This window comes from Pogona vitticeps, chromosome 3 (assembly GCF_051106095.1).
Source record: "Pogona vitticeps strain Pit_001003342236 chromosome 3, PviZW2.1, whole genome shotgun sequence".
Lineage (NCBI taxonomy): Eukaryota > Metazoa > Chordata > Lepidosauria > Squamata > Agamidae > Pogona > Pogona vitticeps.
Genome location: NC_135785.1, coordinates 53,731,695 through 53,748,221, shown reverse-complemented (window position 1 = coordinate 53,748,221; position 16,527 = coordinate 53,731,695). Strand labels below are relative to the sequence as shown.

The 16,527-nt window shown below is 41.6% G+C and overlaps 3 protein-coding genes across 11 annotated transcripts in view; 1 reads left to right on the top strand and 2 right to left on the bottom strand.

The window, feature by feature from the left end:
* The window catches only part of POLL (DNA polymerase lambda), a 26,670-nt gene extending 23,811 nt beyond the window's left edge, over positions 1 to 2,859 (bottom strand). For 3 of the 7 annotated variants that reach the window (XM_072995657.2, XM_020790784.3, XM_020790785.3), the window contains exon 1: positions 2,356 to 2,544. In XM_072995657.2, coding sequence (XP_072851758.2) covers positions 2,356 to 2,375 — 20 coding nt within the window. In that variant the 5' untranslated portion in view covers positions 2,376 to 2,544. Of the gene's footprint in view, positions 1 to 2,306; positions 2,583 to 2,733 lie in introns of those variants that run through there. The other 4 variants (XM_078389441.1, XM_020790786.3, XM_020790790.3 and 1 more) reach the window with 4 other exon arrangements.
* Positions 2,638 to 14,104, top strand: DPCD (deleted in primary ciliary dyskinesia homolog (mouse)). 3 transcript variants are annotated; one of them, XM_078389443.1, is made up of 6 exons: positions 2,638 to 2,662; positions 3,605 to 3,685; positions 4,873 to 4,997; positions 6,780 to 6,913; positions 11,687 to 11,789; positions 13,340 to 14,104. In XM_078389443.1, the coding sequence occupies exons 2-6, from the start codon at positions 3,646 to 3,648 to the stop codon at positions 13,442 to 13,444; spliced, it is 507 nt and encodes a 168-aa protein (XP_078245569.1). In that variant the 5' UTR covers positions 2,638 to 2,662; positions 3,605 to 3,645; the 3' UTR covers positions 13,445 to 14,104. The 3 variants fall into 3 exon arrangements, with proteins under 3 accessions (XP_078245569.1, XP_020646451.1, XP_020646452.1); XM_020790792.3 differs by lacking the exon at positions 2,638 to 2,662 and adding an exon at positions 2,808 to 2,927; XM_020790793.3 differs by lacking the exon at positions 2,638 to 2,662 and adding an exon at positions 3,105 to 3,507.
* FBXW4 (F-box and WD repeat domain containing 4) overlaps positions 11,604 to 16,527 on the bottom strand; it is a 98,384-nt gene continuing 93,460 nt past the window's right edge. Inside the window, exon 9 of the mRNA XM_020790850.3 lies at positions 11,604 to 16,527. Coding sequence (XP_020646509.2) covers positions 16,411 to 16,527 — 117 coding nt within the window. The 3' untranslated portion in view covers positions 11,604 to 16,410.

The window sequence follows — 16,527 nt, the reverse complement described above, 5'->3', positions numbered from 1 at the left end:
TCTGCTTGCTGGAATAATGGTTGCTGGGTTTATTTGTTTGTTTGCATTCTGTGGCTCCTAGGGTTTGTGTACTGTGACCTCTCTTTTGTTTTAAAATGTGTGGGTTTAAAACATGACTCCAAAGTCTTTTTGTTTTAAAATCAGAAAATTTTCTCTGAGGGGCTCTGGTTGCTGGAATGATGTAAAATGTGGTTTAGACTCAAGCCCCCACCCCCAAATTCTCTTCTCTCTCTTTCTCCTCTCTTTTTGTGCTTACCAGCACAAACTTTTGTCTGAGGGGGTCTGTGTACTCCAATGATGACCTTCTTTCTTTCCTCTTTTCTCCATTGTTCCCTCCCTCCTTTCCTGCTATTTTTTAAAACCTAAGCTCATCTTAGGTTAAAAGAAGAAAAATTATCTCCCTAGTGGTAGTGGACGGGTTAGCTGCTTTTGCATTCGTTCCTATGGGAATGAATGCTTTGACTTGCAATTGCCGCCTCAAGGTAAAACCAAAAACAGCCGGAACAGATTAATCGTGTTTCAATGCATTTCAATGGGAAATTTTGCTTCGACTTACGACCATCTTTTGGAATGGATTAAGTTCATAAGTCAAGGCACCACTGTACTGTACTTCTTGGTTCCCAAGCTATTTAGAGCTTTAAAGGGAAGCACTGGCATTCTGAATTGGGTTCTGAAGAGGCAGCCAGTGAAGTCAGAATTTGTGTGATATGGCTTCATCTGGCTATCCATGTAAAAATCCTGTCCACACCTTTCTTCAGTATCTGAAGCTTTTGTGTGAAATTCAAGGGCAACCCCATGTACAACACAATGTTCCAATCCAAGTTCATATTTACCAGGGTATGGAGCGCTATAGGAAATTATCTGGTTTCAGGAAATGTCATTGTTGGCAAACCAGACAAAGCTAATAAAAGGCACTACTGACCATTCAGTCCACCAGGAGGTTCAAGAGGTGACACTGCACTATGGGGTACTTCCAAGTTACACATTGTACCAATTCAGAGGGAGTGTAGCCTCACCTAGAAAAGGCTGAACACTGAGTTCACAGACAAAAGACCAAGATACAGGCCCTCTGCCTTATTAGGAGTCACTCTTACTCTATTGAACCTCTTCGAGGCATTTACTGAATCCAGTCACTGGTTCTCCAGTTAGCACAACATCAGATAAGTCTCAGATGAAATGCAGAAATAAAGATGAGTGTTGCCATCATACTCCTGAGAACTCACTGAAAATTCCCAGATTCTCTCAACTAGCAGCTCAAGAAGCAAGGAGGATAAAATGGAACCTTGCAGGGCTCCACCGTATCACCGTACTGATTCTCCCAGTAACACTTTCTGAAGCCACTCATGCATATAGAAGTGGAAACCACTGTGCCTCCTTTATCCAACCCACACAGAGAGAGATAAAGGCTGGCAAGACCACAAAGAACTTTGAAGGTAAAATAAAAGCCTCTGCTGAATACAGCAGACAGAAAACTAGTCTAGAGATCTAAGTAGTATAATGTTATTAGAGCAACAAGAGATGCGAATTCATTTCAGAAGATGGACAAATGTGTTAACCAAAATAAGACAACTGAAGATCAGAGAAGAGAAGGCTGCAACAGTATACTTGAGGGAACACCAAATCATGAGTTACAGTTTTTGCTGAGGGGACAGACTGCTCTATTTTACAATGCTGTCTAGGTAGAGGTCTCCAACAAGCTCTTGATCCAGAGATCCCCAGGAGCCAGGCATTATTCTCCAAGGCAGCCAGAAGGGGCCATAATAGAAAGGCAAGCAGGGAGCAATTTTGAGAAAGAAGGCACCACCATTGGTTGCCCTCCTCTTTTCCACACAGCCAAGAGCGTAGGGAAGGGGCATAGATGTAGCTTCCTTCTATGCCTGTGATGGGAGATCTTGCACTAGCACTGGAAAGAGAGAGAGAGAGAGAGAGAGAGAGAGAGAGAGAGAGAGAGAGAGAGAGAGAGAGAGAGAGAGACTGCCTTATCTAGTATAGCAAAAGATATCACAAAAGAGTCCTTCTTGCCTCCTAACCAGAGGCAGAGGCCTCCTCATATTCTCTTCCCGCTGTATTCCAGTCTCACACACTGTGTGCATACTGGAGTGGGAGGAAAGAATGAAGACAAGAAATACAACTACAGTATGTAAGTCTATGTCCCACATTCAAAACAAGGTACAAAGAGCTGGAGTAGCATTTAGGAATACTTTTAACTTGGGGGGAGGTATATTTTTCCAGTCCTCATTCGAGTTGTAGAATGAGCAGGATGGGGATACAGCACCATCTGAGAGGACAACTGTTTGTCTGCCTACCCGTTTGTATGTATCAAAGCCCACTTTTGGACCTGATCCTGCCACTCACCCCAGCTCCCAGTTCCACATGCTCTTGTAACAGCATCCACCCTAAGGGGAGCCACCAGTCACCACACAGGCAGGTGAACTCAAGGCTCCTCACACCTGTTGGCCAGCCAAAAAAAGGAGAAGGCAAGCAAGCGAGTAGCGGCAGGAGCCACCTCCACGCTCACTGCTGTCAGCTTCGACCCAACCAAGTTGCGCTTCCTCTTTGGGGCCTCCTCAGCAGCTGCGATGAACCCCAGGGTGGTGGTGGTGGGAAAAGGCTGCGACGCGAAACGCCAGCCACGTACTCGCCGCCTTGCGCAAAGCCTGAGGTGAGGGGAGATGGCCGGGCAGCGGGGGGGGGGGGGGGAAGGCGGCTCTGTTTGGTGTTACTTCCACTTACCGGGGAAGGGAAAAGCGGGGGCTCAACAACGGAGCGGCAAGAGGCGCATGCGCGCGTGTTTTTCTTCCTTGTCAGGTCGGGAAAGCCGGAAGTGTAGAGCGGTCGCCTTGGAGATGAGTTCAGGGATAACATGGCCGGGCAGAGCTGGCCGGAAAAGTTACGCGCGGCGCGCAAAACCGCGCTCATCAGCGACGGTAATTGGGAAGCGAGCGGGGCACCCAAGCCGGGGACAGCTCTGATCCGGAGGGACGAGCGAGGGAGGCTGGATTCGTGACGAATTGGGGAGAGGAGGACGCCGGGCCGGGGAGAGCCTGAGATTGGGGAGGGGGGGACGATGGCTGGTCCTTTCGGTGGTTCAAAGCTGGCCGCGGTGAAAGTGCCTCAGGGCAGCGCCGCTCTCCTGGACGATGTAGGCGGCGCTCCGATGGGAGTCAGCCCGAGCGAGGCTGCCTCCAAAAACGGTCGGAAGGGTGGGGTAGCAGTCGTCTTAATAAATCGGCGTGGAAGGCTTTGGTTCTTAATGGAAAGCGCATTTGCCTGAGCTTGGAATGCGTCAACCTCCGATCTTACGTACCTTTACGAGTCAGACTTTCTGAAATAGGTTTCAGGAGAGGTCGCCTTAAAAGCAAGATGTTAGCCTGCGCAAACGTGCCAGGCACGGGTGCTTCCTTCCGGCAAGACATTGTTGGTTGAAAGCTATGAAAGGGGAGGGCTGCGAAAGTTACAAGTAACGGATGCCGTGGTCCATATTTATCGTGATCTGCCAAGTACAGGGTGTGTGCATTTAGGGGCAAGGGGGTGGTATGGGTTGCGGTTCATCTCAGTGTTTCGTTTTGTTTTAATCCGGACTCGCTCACTCTGCTCTATTTAGGTAAACGAAAAGTCCATTACTTATTCGACGATGGGAAGGAGATGGCAGAGGAGTATGACATGAAGACTAACCAGCTGCTTTGTAAGCCACACCTCTTTTCTCTGATTAAAGTTTAAAATTGGTCATAGAATCATAGAATAGTGAAGTTGGAAGGGGCCTATAAGGCCATCAAGTCCAGCCCCCTGCTTGATGCAGGAATTGGGTTAAATGGAAAAGGTCTAAAGTACACAAGGAGGAATAGCACCTTTATTAGCTGTTGCACATAGTGCAGATGAGTAGGTGTTTTGTGTTGGTCATAGCAAATATAAATACTTTGAATTACAGCGTGGTTCACTTTAGGGTGGTTGGGACATATTGCCCAACAGTAATATTTCTACTGCAAGACAGGCAGAGTAGAATTGTCACTCAAGTGAGGAAGTAAATGTACACTTGAGGAAAATATGCTTTTGTATAATGTTTTTGTGGGTCCTATTTGAATGATGTGGGCAGAAGATCATCACACTGCTTTACATATTGCTGTTGAACAATTCCCTTCTGAAGAGCCATTGTTTAATGAAATGTATTTATGGCATAATGGTTAAAATCCTGCGCAAAGGATTTTTTGTACCCAGATTTCCATGCAGCTTGGAACCCTAATTATGTTGGCCTCACTCCTAGGATCCATATGGCTCTCTGGCGCTACACCTCCCCACCCTTGAAATCATATTTATGAGCCAGAAAAACCTTTTGTGTCTGTGTGAGTTAGAACCTGTTTCACACTGACTTCATTTGACGTGAATGTGGTTGCCATGTTCCTTGTGGATATTTGAGATAGGATTGGGGAGCTGTGCAACCTTGGGGGAGGCCTGTGGTACAGCCAGCTGCTCCTTTCACCCTTTGGTTGCTCTTTCATGGGATTAGTGCAGAGAGAGGGCTTAGGATAAACTTTGCTTTACAAACAGGAGAGAGACATAATGGGGGAAGTGTAAATTTAAACCAAAATACAGTACAAGTAGTCTGAACTTGCTAAATCATGTGTTATGAGTATTTGGGGGATTGGAAATATCTCTGATTTAAAATCTTCAATGAAACTGACTTCGCTACCCAACAAAGTTCTAGTTCATTACTTAGATGTGAAAATTTCTAGCCATACAGCATCTGCTGCTACTTCTTGATATGTTAAGAAGTATGCTAGCAAAAAATTCAGTCTCACAAAAAATTGTTGAGTATGTTTTTCTGGAAGAACCATTTAAAGTGTTACTGCTGTCTCTCTCTTCCTTTCTGTACAGTAAGAAAATGGAGACAGAAGAATACCCTGGGTGCTTATGGTCACTGGCAGTTAGAAGTGGGAGAGCCAAACTTGCATGCATCAGAAGCACTGGATCGTGACCTGATAAAGGAGAGTAGTACAAATGTAAGTGAGGCTTGGCCCTGCTTAGATTAGGCAGATCTAGAATGTAGGGTAGGTCTCATTTTCTGGAGTACACTGTTGTGTGTTAGAACAGAGCAGTTTGGATTCTTAAGCGAGAAAAGTTCAAGGTAGCATGTAGTAACTCATTCATGCTTTGGGATATCATAATTTCTGTAACAGGGAAAAAAGGAACCACACAAATGTTATTTCTTTGAGAATATTCCCGGGGTTACGAAACTTTATGTTGCACTCTGTTAGATTACTTAATGACTTTTTGGCAAGTCTGTGCAATGACTTGAGTACTATGAATATATGAAGCTGTTTTATATCAAATCAGAGTATTTTTCCTGTCCCAATACTGTTTGTTTATTTAAAAATTACATCCTTTGGTTCTAGTAATTCAAAATGACTAGAGGTTTAAAATCTGACCATGTTGGCTGGGGTATTCTGAGAGCTTTAATTCAGAAGATTAAAATTCCTCTGTCTGAGAATGTTTGCTTTACAATAATTTAAAACTATAATATAAATTATAATTCAATATAAAACTATGCATTCAGTAAAAATATAAAGGCAAAAATAAAACAATATTTAAATGGAACAAACTTGGTTGGTAAAAGCTGCTGAAACAAGGTATCTTTACTAACTACCAAAAGGCTTCCAAGGCAAGAGGCATTATATTTGTAGATGAAGGTGTTGTGCAATGTTGTGCTGGCATGTGCTTGCTCAGTGTGGAGCCTTTCTCAGCATTTCTGAGATCATTTAATAAAAAGAGCCATACAAGGCTTCTGCTGTACCACTCTCTGGTGGCCCTTCCCTAGTACATACAGTTTTCTCTGATAAGCAGACTTTGGGAAATTCTGGAGGTACTCTGTACTAGCCTTACCGCTCAGCATGAAGTAAGCAATGCTCTGGCACAGTGTTGAAGTTTAAGAACCAGCGTCTTGTCATCTCTTATTGAAAATGCCTTTCTGTGACAGACCAGTTTTGTTCATATCACCGCTTTTGCTTCAATTTAAATTTTTCCCTTCTGCCAAATTCTTGTTATTGTCTTCTCTTTTCCCATTCTTGTACTTCAGCATTCCTTTTGTGTACCCTGAATGGCTTGAAATGATTGAAATGGAAGGTACCAATACTGGCAAACATAGTAATTGTGATAAACATGGATAATAGTATACACATGGTAGGGGCTGAACCCAAGGTGATTCCCACATTCATTTTTAGATAAAAACTTTGATTCCATAGCTTGAACATGAATCATCCCTGCTTTTGCTTTTTAAAAATGTTTATAATCTTGACTAAAGAAGAATCCTCAGAAGATTGCACACTTACTTTATGAATGGGCTTAATAAAGGTGTAGCTGGCTGAACAGTTCACTGAGTTGGAGTGCCTGGCTGTGGAGCTGGGGATTGGGAGTTCAGTCCCCCACTATGGAGAAAAGCCAGCCTCTGTAAGCCTTGGGCAAACTATAAATCACTTCTGAGTACTTTATATGTATGTAGGAAATTCTGGAAAGGGTCACCATTGGTATCAATTTGATGACACAAAATCATAATAAAGGTACAGCACCAGTACAGATTTTGGAACTCAACCTCAATATTGTTATTTAAACCTAACAAAGGAGATGAAGTGTTGGTTGTGTAAAGCCAGGAATCCCCACTTATGCTACTGTAAGAAAGCATGCTGAATTGATGAATTAAAGCCAAGAATCCTCAATCATGCTGTTTACAGTTGCTCTCTATTCCACCTGAGTAGAAGCATACTGACTTAACATTTTATTTCCTCTAGCCCATCTTTATACGAAAAGATACAAAGGGCAGTTTCCAGTGGCGGATCCGGAACTTGCCATATCCCAAGGAAGTATACAGTGTTTCAGTGGAAAAGGATCAGCGCTACTGTGTTATCCACACAACAAATAAGAAGTCAGTAAGCACAGAGTTTGCTTAGGGTGGATGAAGTTGGTGCAGTCTGTGAGTTCAAATAACTAGTGTCCGGAGACAACAGTGTGTGCTTCTCCTTAGAAAATCCTACCACTCCTGTCTTTCCTAGTTGATCACAGTTATAAACTGAAGTAAACACATTTCAGCCCTCAATTTATGATGAAGAAGAAATAGAGAAATACCCTCTTGTGGTATTTTTTTAGTATTTGTTTTTCCTTACAGATCTTAACTCATTTTGTGCAATCCCTAAATGTTACCTAGAGATGGTGCTGTTGGCAAAGAGCTGCTCATTTCTGTTTGGCCATTTATTTTAAGGCTAGCTAAAGTTCTTCTGAGGGCAAAGAGCACTATTAATCAGTGATGGTTAAAAAAACCCAAGGATGTGGTCAGGACTTGTCAGACACTTCACAATGAAGGCCAGACTACATTAACCCTGTGGGCCCATCCACTTAACATCTTTGCTATCTCCCTGCTATTGGCAGGTGCAGGATCAGGTTCCTGTGGCTCAGTGGCCTCCTCTTGATAGGTATGGAGATGCTTAAGTACTTGTTGATTTGAGCAGCCCTTGAATATCCTCGGCTTTTTCCAGAATCTCATAACACTAGAATTCAGGGTCAGTCACCCAGTGAAATTGATTAGCAGTAGATTTAGGACACACAAAAGAAAGTAGTACTTCACACAACACGTAAATAGCTTGTGGAATTTGCTACCAGAAAATGGGTTGATGGGCATTGGCCTGGGTGGCTTTCAAGGAGGATTAGACACATTCATGGAGAATAGATCTATCAGTAGTTATTGCACACGATAGCTGAACAGAATATCTGTGTTTAAAATTGAAGTGTCTCTGAATAAAATGCAGAAAACCAAGGAGAGCTGTTTCCCTCATGCCCTGCTTGTGGGCTGCTAGAAAAATGAGGGATGCTGTGAACATTTCAAGCACTGGGTTTAAGAGAATAACTCTGCATAGGTTTAGGTTGTTTATTTTGTCCAGTTTCTAGAGTACCCCCTGACTACTTAAGCAAGGTGGGGAAAGTGGAAAAACCATGTATCCCCCTTTTCAAAGATATACAAAGAATATGTAAGATAGTACCTTGAGCCTTCTCCAGAAAGCAAGTTTGACAAAGCTACCCAATAGTATTTTGTAACTCAAAAAGAAATATCACAAACCTTAGAACCTGTGAAACTTAACAAGGCAGAGATCTGCAGTGCTCTGTCCTTTACCATTGTTGTTTCTTATTATGACTGTTCCAATTGTTCTTGGGTTTTTGTTTTTTTTTTTAAATTTCTGGGCTTATGCTGTTTTGTTACGTGGCATGTACAGCATTCATTACAAGTTTTATTGCATATGCTGTTTTTAAACTACTTGGTTGTTTTCTATTGTGTATGAGAAAATATAGGTGTAAGATGTGATTCCATTGCTCAGTGGGAGTAGCATGTCTTACACAAGATTTCTGAAGTTGATTTCATTCATTTACTTTGCAAAAGAAAAGTTCAGCTGCTGCTGCTGCTGCAACATGTTGCTCTTATGTACTTGTATTCTGGATACATAATTAGAAACATAGTGCTGTAATGGATAGAAAGTTGTTCTGATTTTGCGACTTAAAGTAGGAGGTAAAATCTGAGAAGCAGTTCCAAGACTAAAGCAACAGTAGTCTGAAACATTATACTCAGCAACATATTCCAATTACAGTGCAGTTCAGCAAGGAAACTGTCATGGATCTTGCATCTGTAATACAGTTAAGAACAAAACAATGAAGCAAGATATACAGTAGGAGTGCCTAAACTGAATTATTCATGAGTGAATGCCCCAGTTTAACATGCAAGGCAATATTGGGAGAGTAAAAGATGAATTGGTCCAGCATCCACAACATGAACTAAGGGGTGGCCTGTTCTAAATATAGTTAGCACCAGAAATGGGATTGGAAGCCATTCTCTTTGGCACCTTTTTTTTAACGTAAGATCTCCAGGAAGTTCTACCAACTACACCCATCCACACACTTCTTTTTAGAATGCAGGTAAAGCTATTTCCAAAGCTTCTAGAATTACTTATAGCTGCCACTGTGGTCTGTTCCTGCTCTTTAACATATCATTTTAATATTTCTGTTTTTACTACCTGGTGTAACTTTATTGCAGCTATGTAGGTGTCACAATTCCTTGGACTGAATAGTTGGAAGGAAATAAAATAAATGGCAATGAAATTCGTCTTTCTTTAGCTAGCAGTGTAGTTCTCACATAGAAGGGCCGAAGTGTTGCCAGTATATAATTAGCCTTTCATACAGTTTTTCTGCTTTTGGTACTTTAACAGAAAGTGTACTTTTGTTTAGGCTAGATATAAACTCTTGTATGACACATGCCAGTCCTTGTGGCCATATTAAATAATGTTTCTTTGCATTGACTTAAAGTGAAATTTTAAGGGACTACACTTAAAAGTTTGGAGGAAGATAGGGAATGCATTTTATAGTTGTATGACCGGCTGAAACTCAACAGATGAAACCACTGCCATTGAGATGCAGTAAGGGAGAAAGCTGAACTTATTGAATGTCTCCTACACAGCTGTTAAAGGCACAAGAGCCCAGCCAGCACAAAGCTGCCGCAAGGGATGTTAAAAAGAAAATATTGCAGCCCCTTCCAACTCATTCATTGTTGTCCCCTTCAGTCACAGCAAAAGGCTGCTCAAGTGGAATTTGCTCCAGTCCTCTTGCTGTAAAACAAATCCATTAAAGCAAACTTTCCAAACAAACAGGCAAAGCCTCTTTGGCCACAGCCAATTCAATTATTGCAGGGCGAGGTAGCAGTTAACATTACACTGGAAGGGCGCAGAGTAGTAGATTGTTTTCCTTTGATCTTTCACAGATTTTAGTTGGAGACCCGACCAGGTATTTTCCCACTGCTTCAGCCCTGGGGAAAAGGGGGGGGGGGAGTTCGTGTTCTCTGGGAGGGCTTCATAGGCTCTTTGAAACACTGGGCTTTTTTGGGACCTGCTTTTTTATTGTCTCAATCAGTAAGAAGTTAACACTTCCTTAACATGTCTTTGTGTTCATCTAATCTTTGCTGTTTAACCTTTGACACCCCTATTATTATCCATGTCTGCCACCTTTCCCAAATACATGCAGAAGCCTCCAAGCCCTGCGGTAACAAACATTCCTAGCTAGCAAGCCAAACAGCCAGGCCTAGTTGGCCTTTGTATGCATTTTCGTTATAGCTTGGAAAATAAAGTTTTGTGCTGCACTGGTTCAAGCAGTCAACCTCCAAGAAAAACTAGCTTAATGAGAAAGACTGCTCATGGGACTGTTACAAGGAAATAAATTCTCCTTTGGAGCATGAGAAACATGTCAGTGAGTGAGGGAATTTCACAGGGGAAGAATTCTAAGTAACAAAGGGGCTAAATAGTGGCAATGCTGAAGTAGGGACCTAAGAATAATGTTCTTCCAGTGATTAGATTGTGTTTGGCAAAAGACCATTTCCTTGGGTGTCTGATAACTGATGAAGATAAATGAGACAACGGAAACCCAGGTTGCCCAATGTTAAACTGCCATTTACATTGTTATGGTACTTGTCTTGCCATTTTCCTTTATGAATAAAAAATATTGACTACAGTCAGGTTTGAGAGCTATCCCTTGATTAAGTCCATGAATTTTGATTGATACTGCTATAAACTGTTGATTTATCAAAATAAAATGAAGTGTTTATGAGAAATTCTAAATAAAGGCATGGTTTATACACATTGAGATGCTGAACATACGATGTTGCAGGTGTCATCTTTCATCCGGCAGGGAATGACACCACAGTTATTCTCTGTACAGTGGTGCCTCGACTTACGAACTTAATTGGTTCCGGAACTCCGGTCGTAACTCGAAATGGTCATAAGTCAGAGCACCATTTCCCTTTGAAATGCATTGAAATGCCATTAATCCGTTCCGGTCGAAGGAAAAAAATCACACACACATACACAAATCACTGCAAGACCCATTGGAAACGTGATTAATCTGTCCCAGCCGAGGGGGAAGGGGGAAGAAAAGCAAGCGAAGCATGCAAGACCCATCGGAAATGGGGGGAAAACCCCCAAAGCAAGCAACCCCCCCAAGACCCATTGGAAATGGGGGGAAATCCCCAAAAATCAAACAACCCCCACAAGACCCATGAGAATGGGGAAAAATACCAAAAAACCAACAAAACCCCCCCAAGACCCAACACAGCACAAAAACATAACCCCCCCAGCCCAAAACCACACGGCAAAACCCACCCAGAACAGTTTTTAAAAAGCAGAAAGCAGCACCTTACCTTACCAGGCAGTCCGAAGCCTCCTCCAATCGCACTCACTCTAACCATTGAGCTACAAAGAAGCAGCCTCTTCATCTACCAATGGTTAGCAATTTGAATTTCCTGCTTTTTTCCCTGCCTTTTTCTGTTCGTAAGTGGAAGCTCCGGCTGCAAGTTGAAGCAACATTTTGCGGCCAGAGCTGGTCGTAACTCAAAATGGTCCTAAGTCGGGATGTTTGTAAGTTGGGGCACCACTGTACTCACATTCAGTACTAAAATAAAATTAAAATATTTTGCCCACTTTAGCCAGGAGCATCCTTTAGTTCAGTGAAAATGTTCTTTTAAACAGTTAATAGTTTTGGAAAGTGCAAAAATGGGCATCATAAACTTCCTAAAAATTCGGTTTATACTGTTTTTTAAACATACAATTAAAATTTATTATCAGAACTTACAACAGAAATTGATCTTGCCATTACATTCCTCTCTTGCATGCAGGTATTATAAGAAGTTCTCCATTCCCGATCTTGACAGGTTCCAGCTGCCCTTGGATACTGCTGCTCTGAGTTTTACTTATTCCAACAACACACTGATCATCACGGTAAGTGTCCTTAAGACAATTCTGTCAATATTAACACATCCCTTCTTCCAGCCTTCTTTTTAGGCATTGCTACCTTTGTCAAGAAGGAAGAGTGCTGACCTGTAGCTGTATTTGTTGAGTGGTTATCCATGTACTCATGCATGGAGGTCATGTGTGTGCAGAGTGTCAGTCTGAATATTCTAGAGCAAACTGCACTTTAGGTGAGAAACCCCACTCCGGTCTTACAGCACATGTTCAAGAGTGTGGCTCCTGCCTTTCTTTCTAAATGCCTTGACTGCCAAAGCAGTGGAGCAACCAAATATGGGACATCACCAATGCAGAGGAATGTGAGTTGTGTGGGTACACAAATGACCACTCAGAGAACCATAGTTACGTGTAAACAGCCTGGACGTTCTCTTCTGTGGAAAACTATTAAGCTAATTTATTGGAGGAATGTCATTAAAGTAAAGAAGTCCTTATAGGTTGGCTCGTAGGAAAACCATATGACTAGTTTCTTGGCAGCTTCTAAGATCTTGTGGGCTCTGGGGGGCATGTATTGCAAGTGAATTCACCATACTCCAACTACTTAACAGGCAACAAAGTATTTAAGGGGATAAACTTCATTCTTCAGACACCCTATTTCAGTGGTGAGAAAAGTAAGGTCCCACACTTAGGCAGGAAAAACCAGATGCACAGGTACAGGATAGGTGGTACCTGGCTCAACAGTAGTACTTGTGAGAGGGATTTAGTCATTTTGGTGGACCACAGCCTAAGGATGCGTTAGCAGCTGCCAAGAAAGCCAACACAGTCCTAGGCTGCATCAACAGGGGGATAGCATCAAGATCACGGGAAGTGATAATACCACTCTATACCATGTTGGTGAGGCCACACTTGCTGTGTCCAGTTCTGGTCACAATAAAAAAAAGATGCTGAGGCCCTGGAACAGGTGCAGAGAAGAGCAGCAAAGATGATAAGGGGACTGGAGGCTAAATCCTATGAAGAATGACTAGAAGAACTCAGTATGTTTAGCTTAATGAAAAGAAGACTGAGGGGAGACATGATAGCACTCTTCAAGAGGGCATTGAACCCTATAGGCTGCACACACATTCCTCCCCATCAGTTACCTCTTTTTAGAACATCAAATCTGTCATGAAGCCATGGTTTTTAGTGTAGAAATCCAAATCCTTAGAACATGTCAAGTTGTGGGTATGGGGAGACACAATGCATCTAAACTGCCCACATAATTTAAGTGTGTGGTTTGCCATTGACTACTGTAATGTCCAGTACTCTACCTAAGCTTAAACAATAAGGCAAGTTCCAAAACTAACATTCATAAATAATAATGTATTTAAATACATACAATTGAGAGAGGGACCATTTGATCAATGTGCCATTACATTTTATGTGGTAAAAATGTACTTATCTTTTAGTATTAAAAATGTACTTCTGAGAATTTCATGGCACTCATGGCTTTACCTTGGTTACTGCCTGCTTTAGCAGACAAGGCACTGCATATTAGTGACAACTCTAATTGTACTAAAAATAAATATAGGTTTTCCCCCCTTCCATAGTATCAGAAACCAACAGAGATTATGACAGCAGAAGAGGAGCTACAGAAAGAGCTGAAGAAGATCAAAGCAGCAAATGATGAAGATGGGGACTGCAAGACGCAATAGACAACAGTTGCAGAATATTTTGCCCATCCATATTTTGTGACTTCCATTATTTATGTGTTAAATGTGTTTGGGAAAGATTTGGTGAGCTTAGTTAGTGTATTTTGGAAAAGCAACATTCCTAGATGTTCTAAGGCTCTCCAGAAGCCTTATGACAGCCCAACTCAGGAGCATCAGTCTCTTAGGAATCATGCTTTCTGCCCTTCTAGGTGAAAAAAATCTCTCATTTATCTATATGATCCACAAGCACCTTTCTATCCGAATTAATTCAAAGATCTGAAAACTTGATGTTTATGAGATTTCTTGTTTTCAATTATATGGTAGCTTGCAGAAAAAAGATGGGTCAAACTTTATTTCAGAGCATTTCAAGATAATCTTATGGCAAGTCCAAAAGCCAAAGAAGAACTCCACAACTATCATATGGATGTTTAGAATTGTAATGTCCTATGTGGTCTAAAATGCAGTATCAATTTCCCATGTTGCCTGAAAGAGCTTCACTGGCCCTCCTATTTCAGACAAAGCATAATGGATTTTATTCCTGTTACTCCCTTTGCTCTAGAGAAGGATTTTCTGAGGGGTTATTCTTCATTTTCATATCTTACTGTCATATGTATCACATTTTGGGTGGCCTGTTTATTTTTAAACAATAAAACATTTCCTGCATTTTGTGCCAATTTCCCTATTCCACATATATGGAAAATATACAAAACATATCTGCATGTTTGCCTAGAAATATTCTTAGTGTCCATCATGCAACTTCATGTGTGAGTAGTAACTAAGAAGACTTAAAAAAAACATGCACTAGAATGCAAAAATTATACATACAGTGGGGTCTCTACTTAAGAACTTAATCCGTATTGGAAGGTGGTTCTCAACTTGAAAAGTTCTTATGTTGAATATGCATTTCCCATAGGAATGCATGGAAAACCATTTAATCCGTATCTGCTCTTTTCCGTCCATAGAAACTAGAGTGGAACCTCTACTTAAGAACTTAATCCGTTTTGGAATGGTGTTCTTAAGTTGAAACATTCTTAAGTTGAAGCAAAATTTCCCATAGGAATGGACTGAAAACCAATTAATCCGTTCTGGCTGTTTTTTTGTTATGTAGAGGTGCATTCGTACATTGAAGCATTAGTTCCCATAGGAACTAATGCAAAGCTGGTTAATATGTACTCTACCACTAGGGGGAGAATTTTTTTTTAACGTAAGATGACCTAAGGTTAAAAAAAGAGCAGGAAAGTTTTTTTTTCCTGTTATCTTGGATTTCTGTTCTCAAGTAGAAGCAAAATTTAGCAAATGGAGCTGTTCTTAAGTTGGATTGTTCTTAAGTAGGGACGTTCTTAAGTAGAGACCCCACTGTACCTACAATTTGCTGCCAGACACTAATGCATATAGATGTATTTAGTGTTCTCCTATTCAATTTTAAAAGGACAGTCATTTCCTATCTTTATGGGATTCACTGTTACACAGTATTATAGTGGTGAATGTGCCAAACATGTAGAACCTACGACAAAATGTTGCAGTGTAGAGTGCTCCTGTGGAGGATTCTAGCCAATGGAGTATGATGTTTTCCAGAATATTCCAGTTCATTCCCTGCCCTGAACAGAAATGGCTACTAAGTTAATTTGGTTCTATTTTGTTTCATTGGTACTTCTGCAAACCTTGGGTTTCCCAAGTACACTAATGCCTTCAACTTCTTTCTTACTGGCCGTGGGTTTTCTATAATGTCATACAGTAAACACCAGCTGAATTTCTTGTGAGAAGAAATGATAGCTTTAAGAAAGACTATGCCTTTATGGAAGGCAGTGTCCAATTGACAAAAGATATATATACAGAACATATACATAGAGATGTTCGATATGAGTCACAAGTAGAGATGAGGGCATTTGTATACGAATGTGAATATCCCCGCACAGGTGGTATTAATGAGGGTCCAGCCCCATAGGGCTGGATGGCACGATTCTGTGAATGGCTCTGCAGCGCACGATCGCGTGCGTGCAGCCATTCGTAGAATTGCGCTGTCTGCGGCAGATAAGTGAGCGAACTATCTTGCCCTGTGGGGCTGGATCCTCGTTAATGCCACCTGTGCAGGGATATTCGTATTCATATATGAATACGGATACTCCCATCTCTAGTCACAAGCTCTCTTAGAAGCATCTATGCCTCAATATTGCACTGAGTACTAGGAAGAGATTATCCACTGGTCTGATCCTTCATCACTACTTGTAGGTTATGTTAACCATATTCTCTGCTTGCAATGAGTATCAAATGTTTGTTTTCAGTTTATTAAAGGAGTTATTTCAACGCTTACCTGAGTGCCACAATTATATGAGGAGTGTTTTGCCTTTGTGGATAAACAACTCATTTGATATAATATACTACCACTAGTCAAGTACTGATTTTGAAATTGACGGGACTGACACCACAGGCATCATACATCCCTGTTCAAAATTTTATTCAGCACATTGATCTGTCAGTAGCTGTCCAGTGAAGGACTCTTTGTATGTTGCCAGATCCCAATTGTACAATTTGGTACAACTTGCACAGATTCAGCTGAAACTGCCATCTTCTGTCCAACATTCATTTGTAAGGCAGTGATAAGCATCAGTAAAGCTGAAGTAAAAGGCTATTCCACGCTTCCCTGTCCCAGGTACAGCCACTTCCAGCACAGTTGGATTTGCTGCATGTAGGGGCCAAAACAGAATCTACAGTAGTATTGAAAAGGAATACAGATCTTCTCAAGTTTATGGAATTATGCCTTCACAGAAATTGAAAAGGTAACACAGAACCCCAAAATGAAGAGTTGGAATCAAACACTGGCTTTAACTGGAACCAGAAGGATGATGAATTCTTCTAGATGGGGTAGTTCTTAGCACTTTGTGACTTTCAGGCTGCTACTTATCTCAAGGACGTTATTTCTTCTTGATATTTCTTGAGCTAGGTAGCACAGCTGCAATCCAAGCCAACTGTCAAGATGTGGTGAAATCAAGAGCATACAGTGCAGATGCCAAGGTAGCATATAGATGAGTGGTGCTGAAGCGTAGGCAATACACAGGACTGCTTACAGGTGATGACAGGGAGAAATT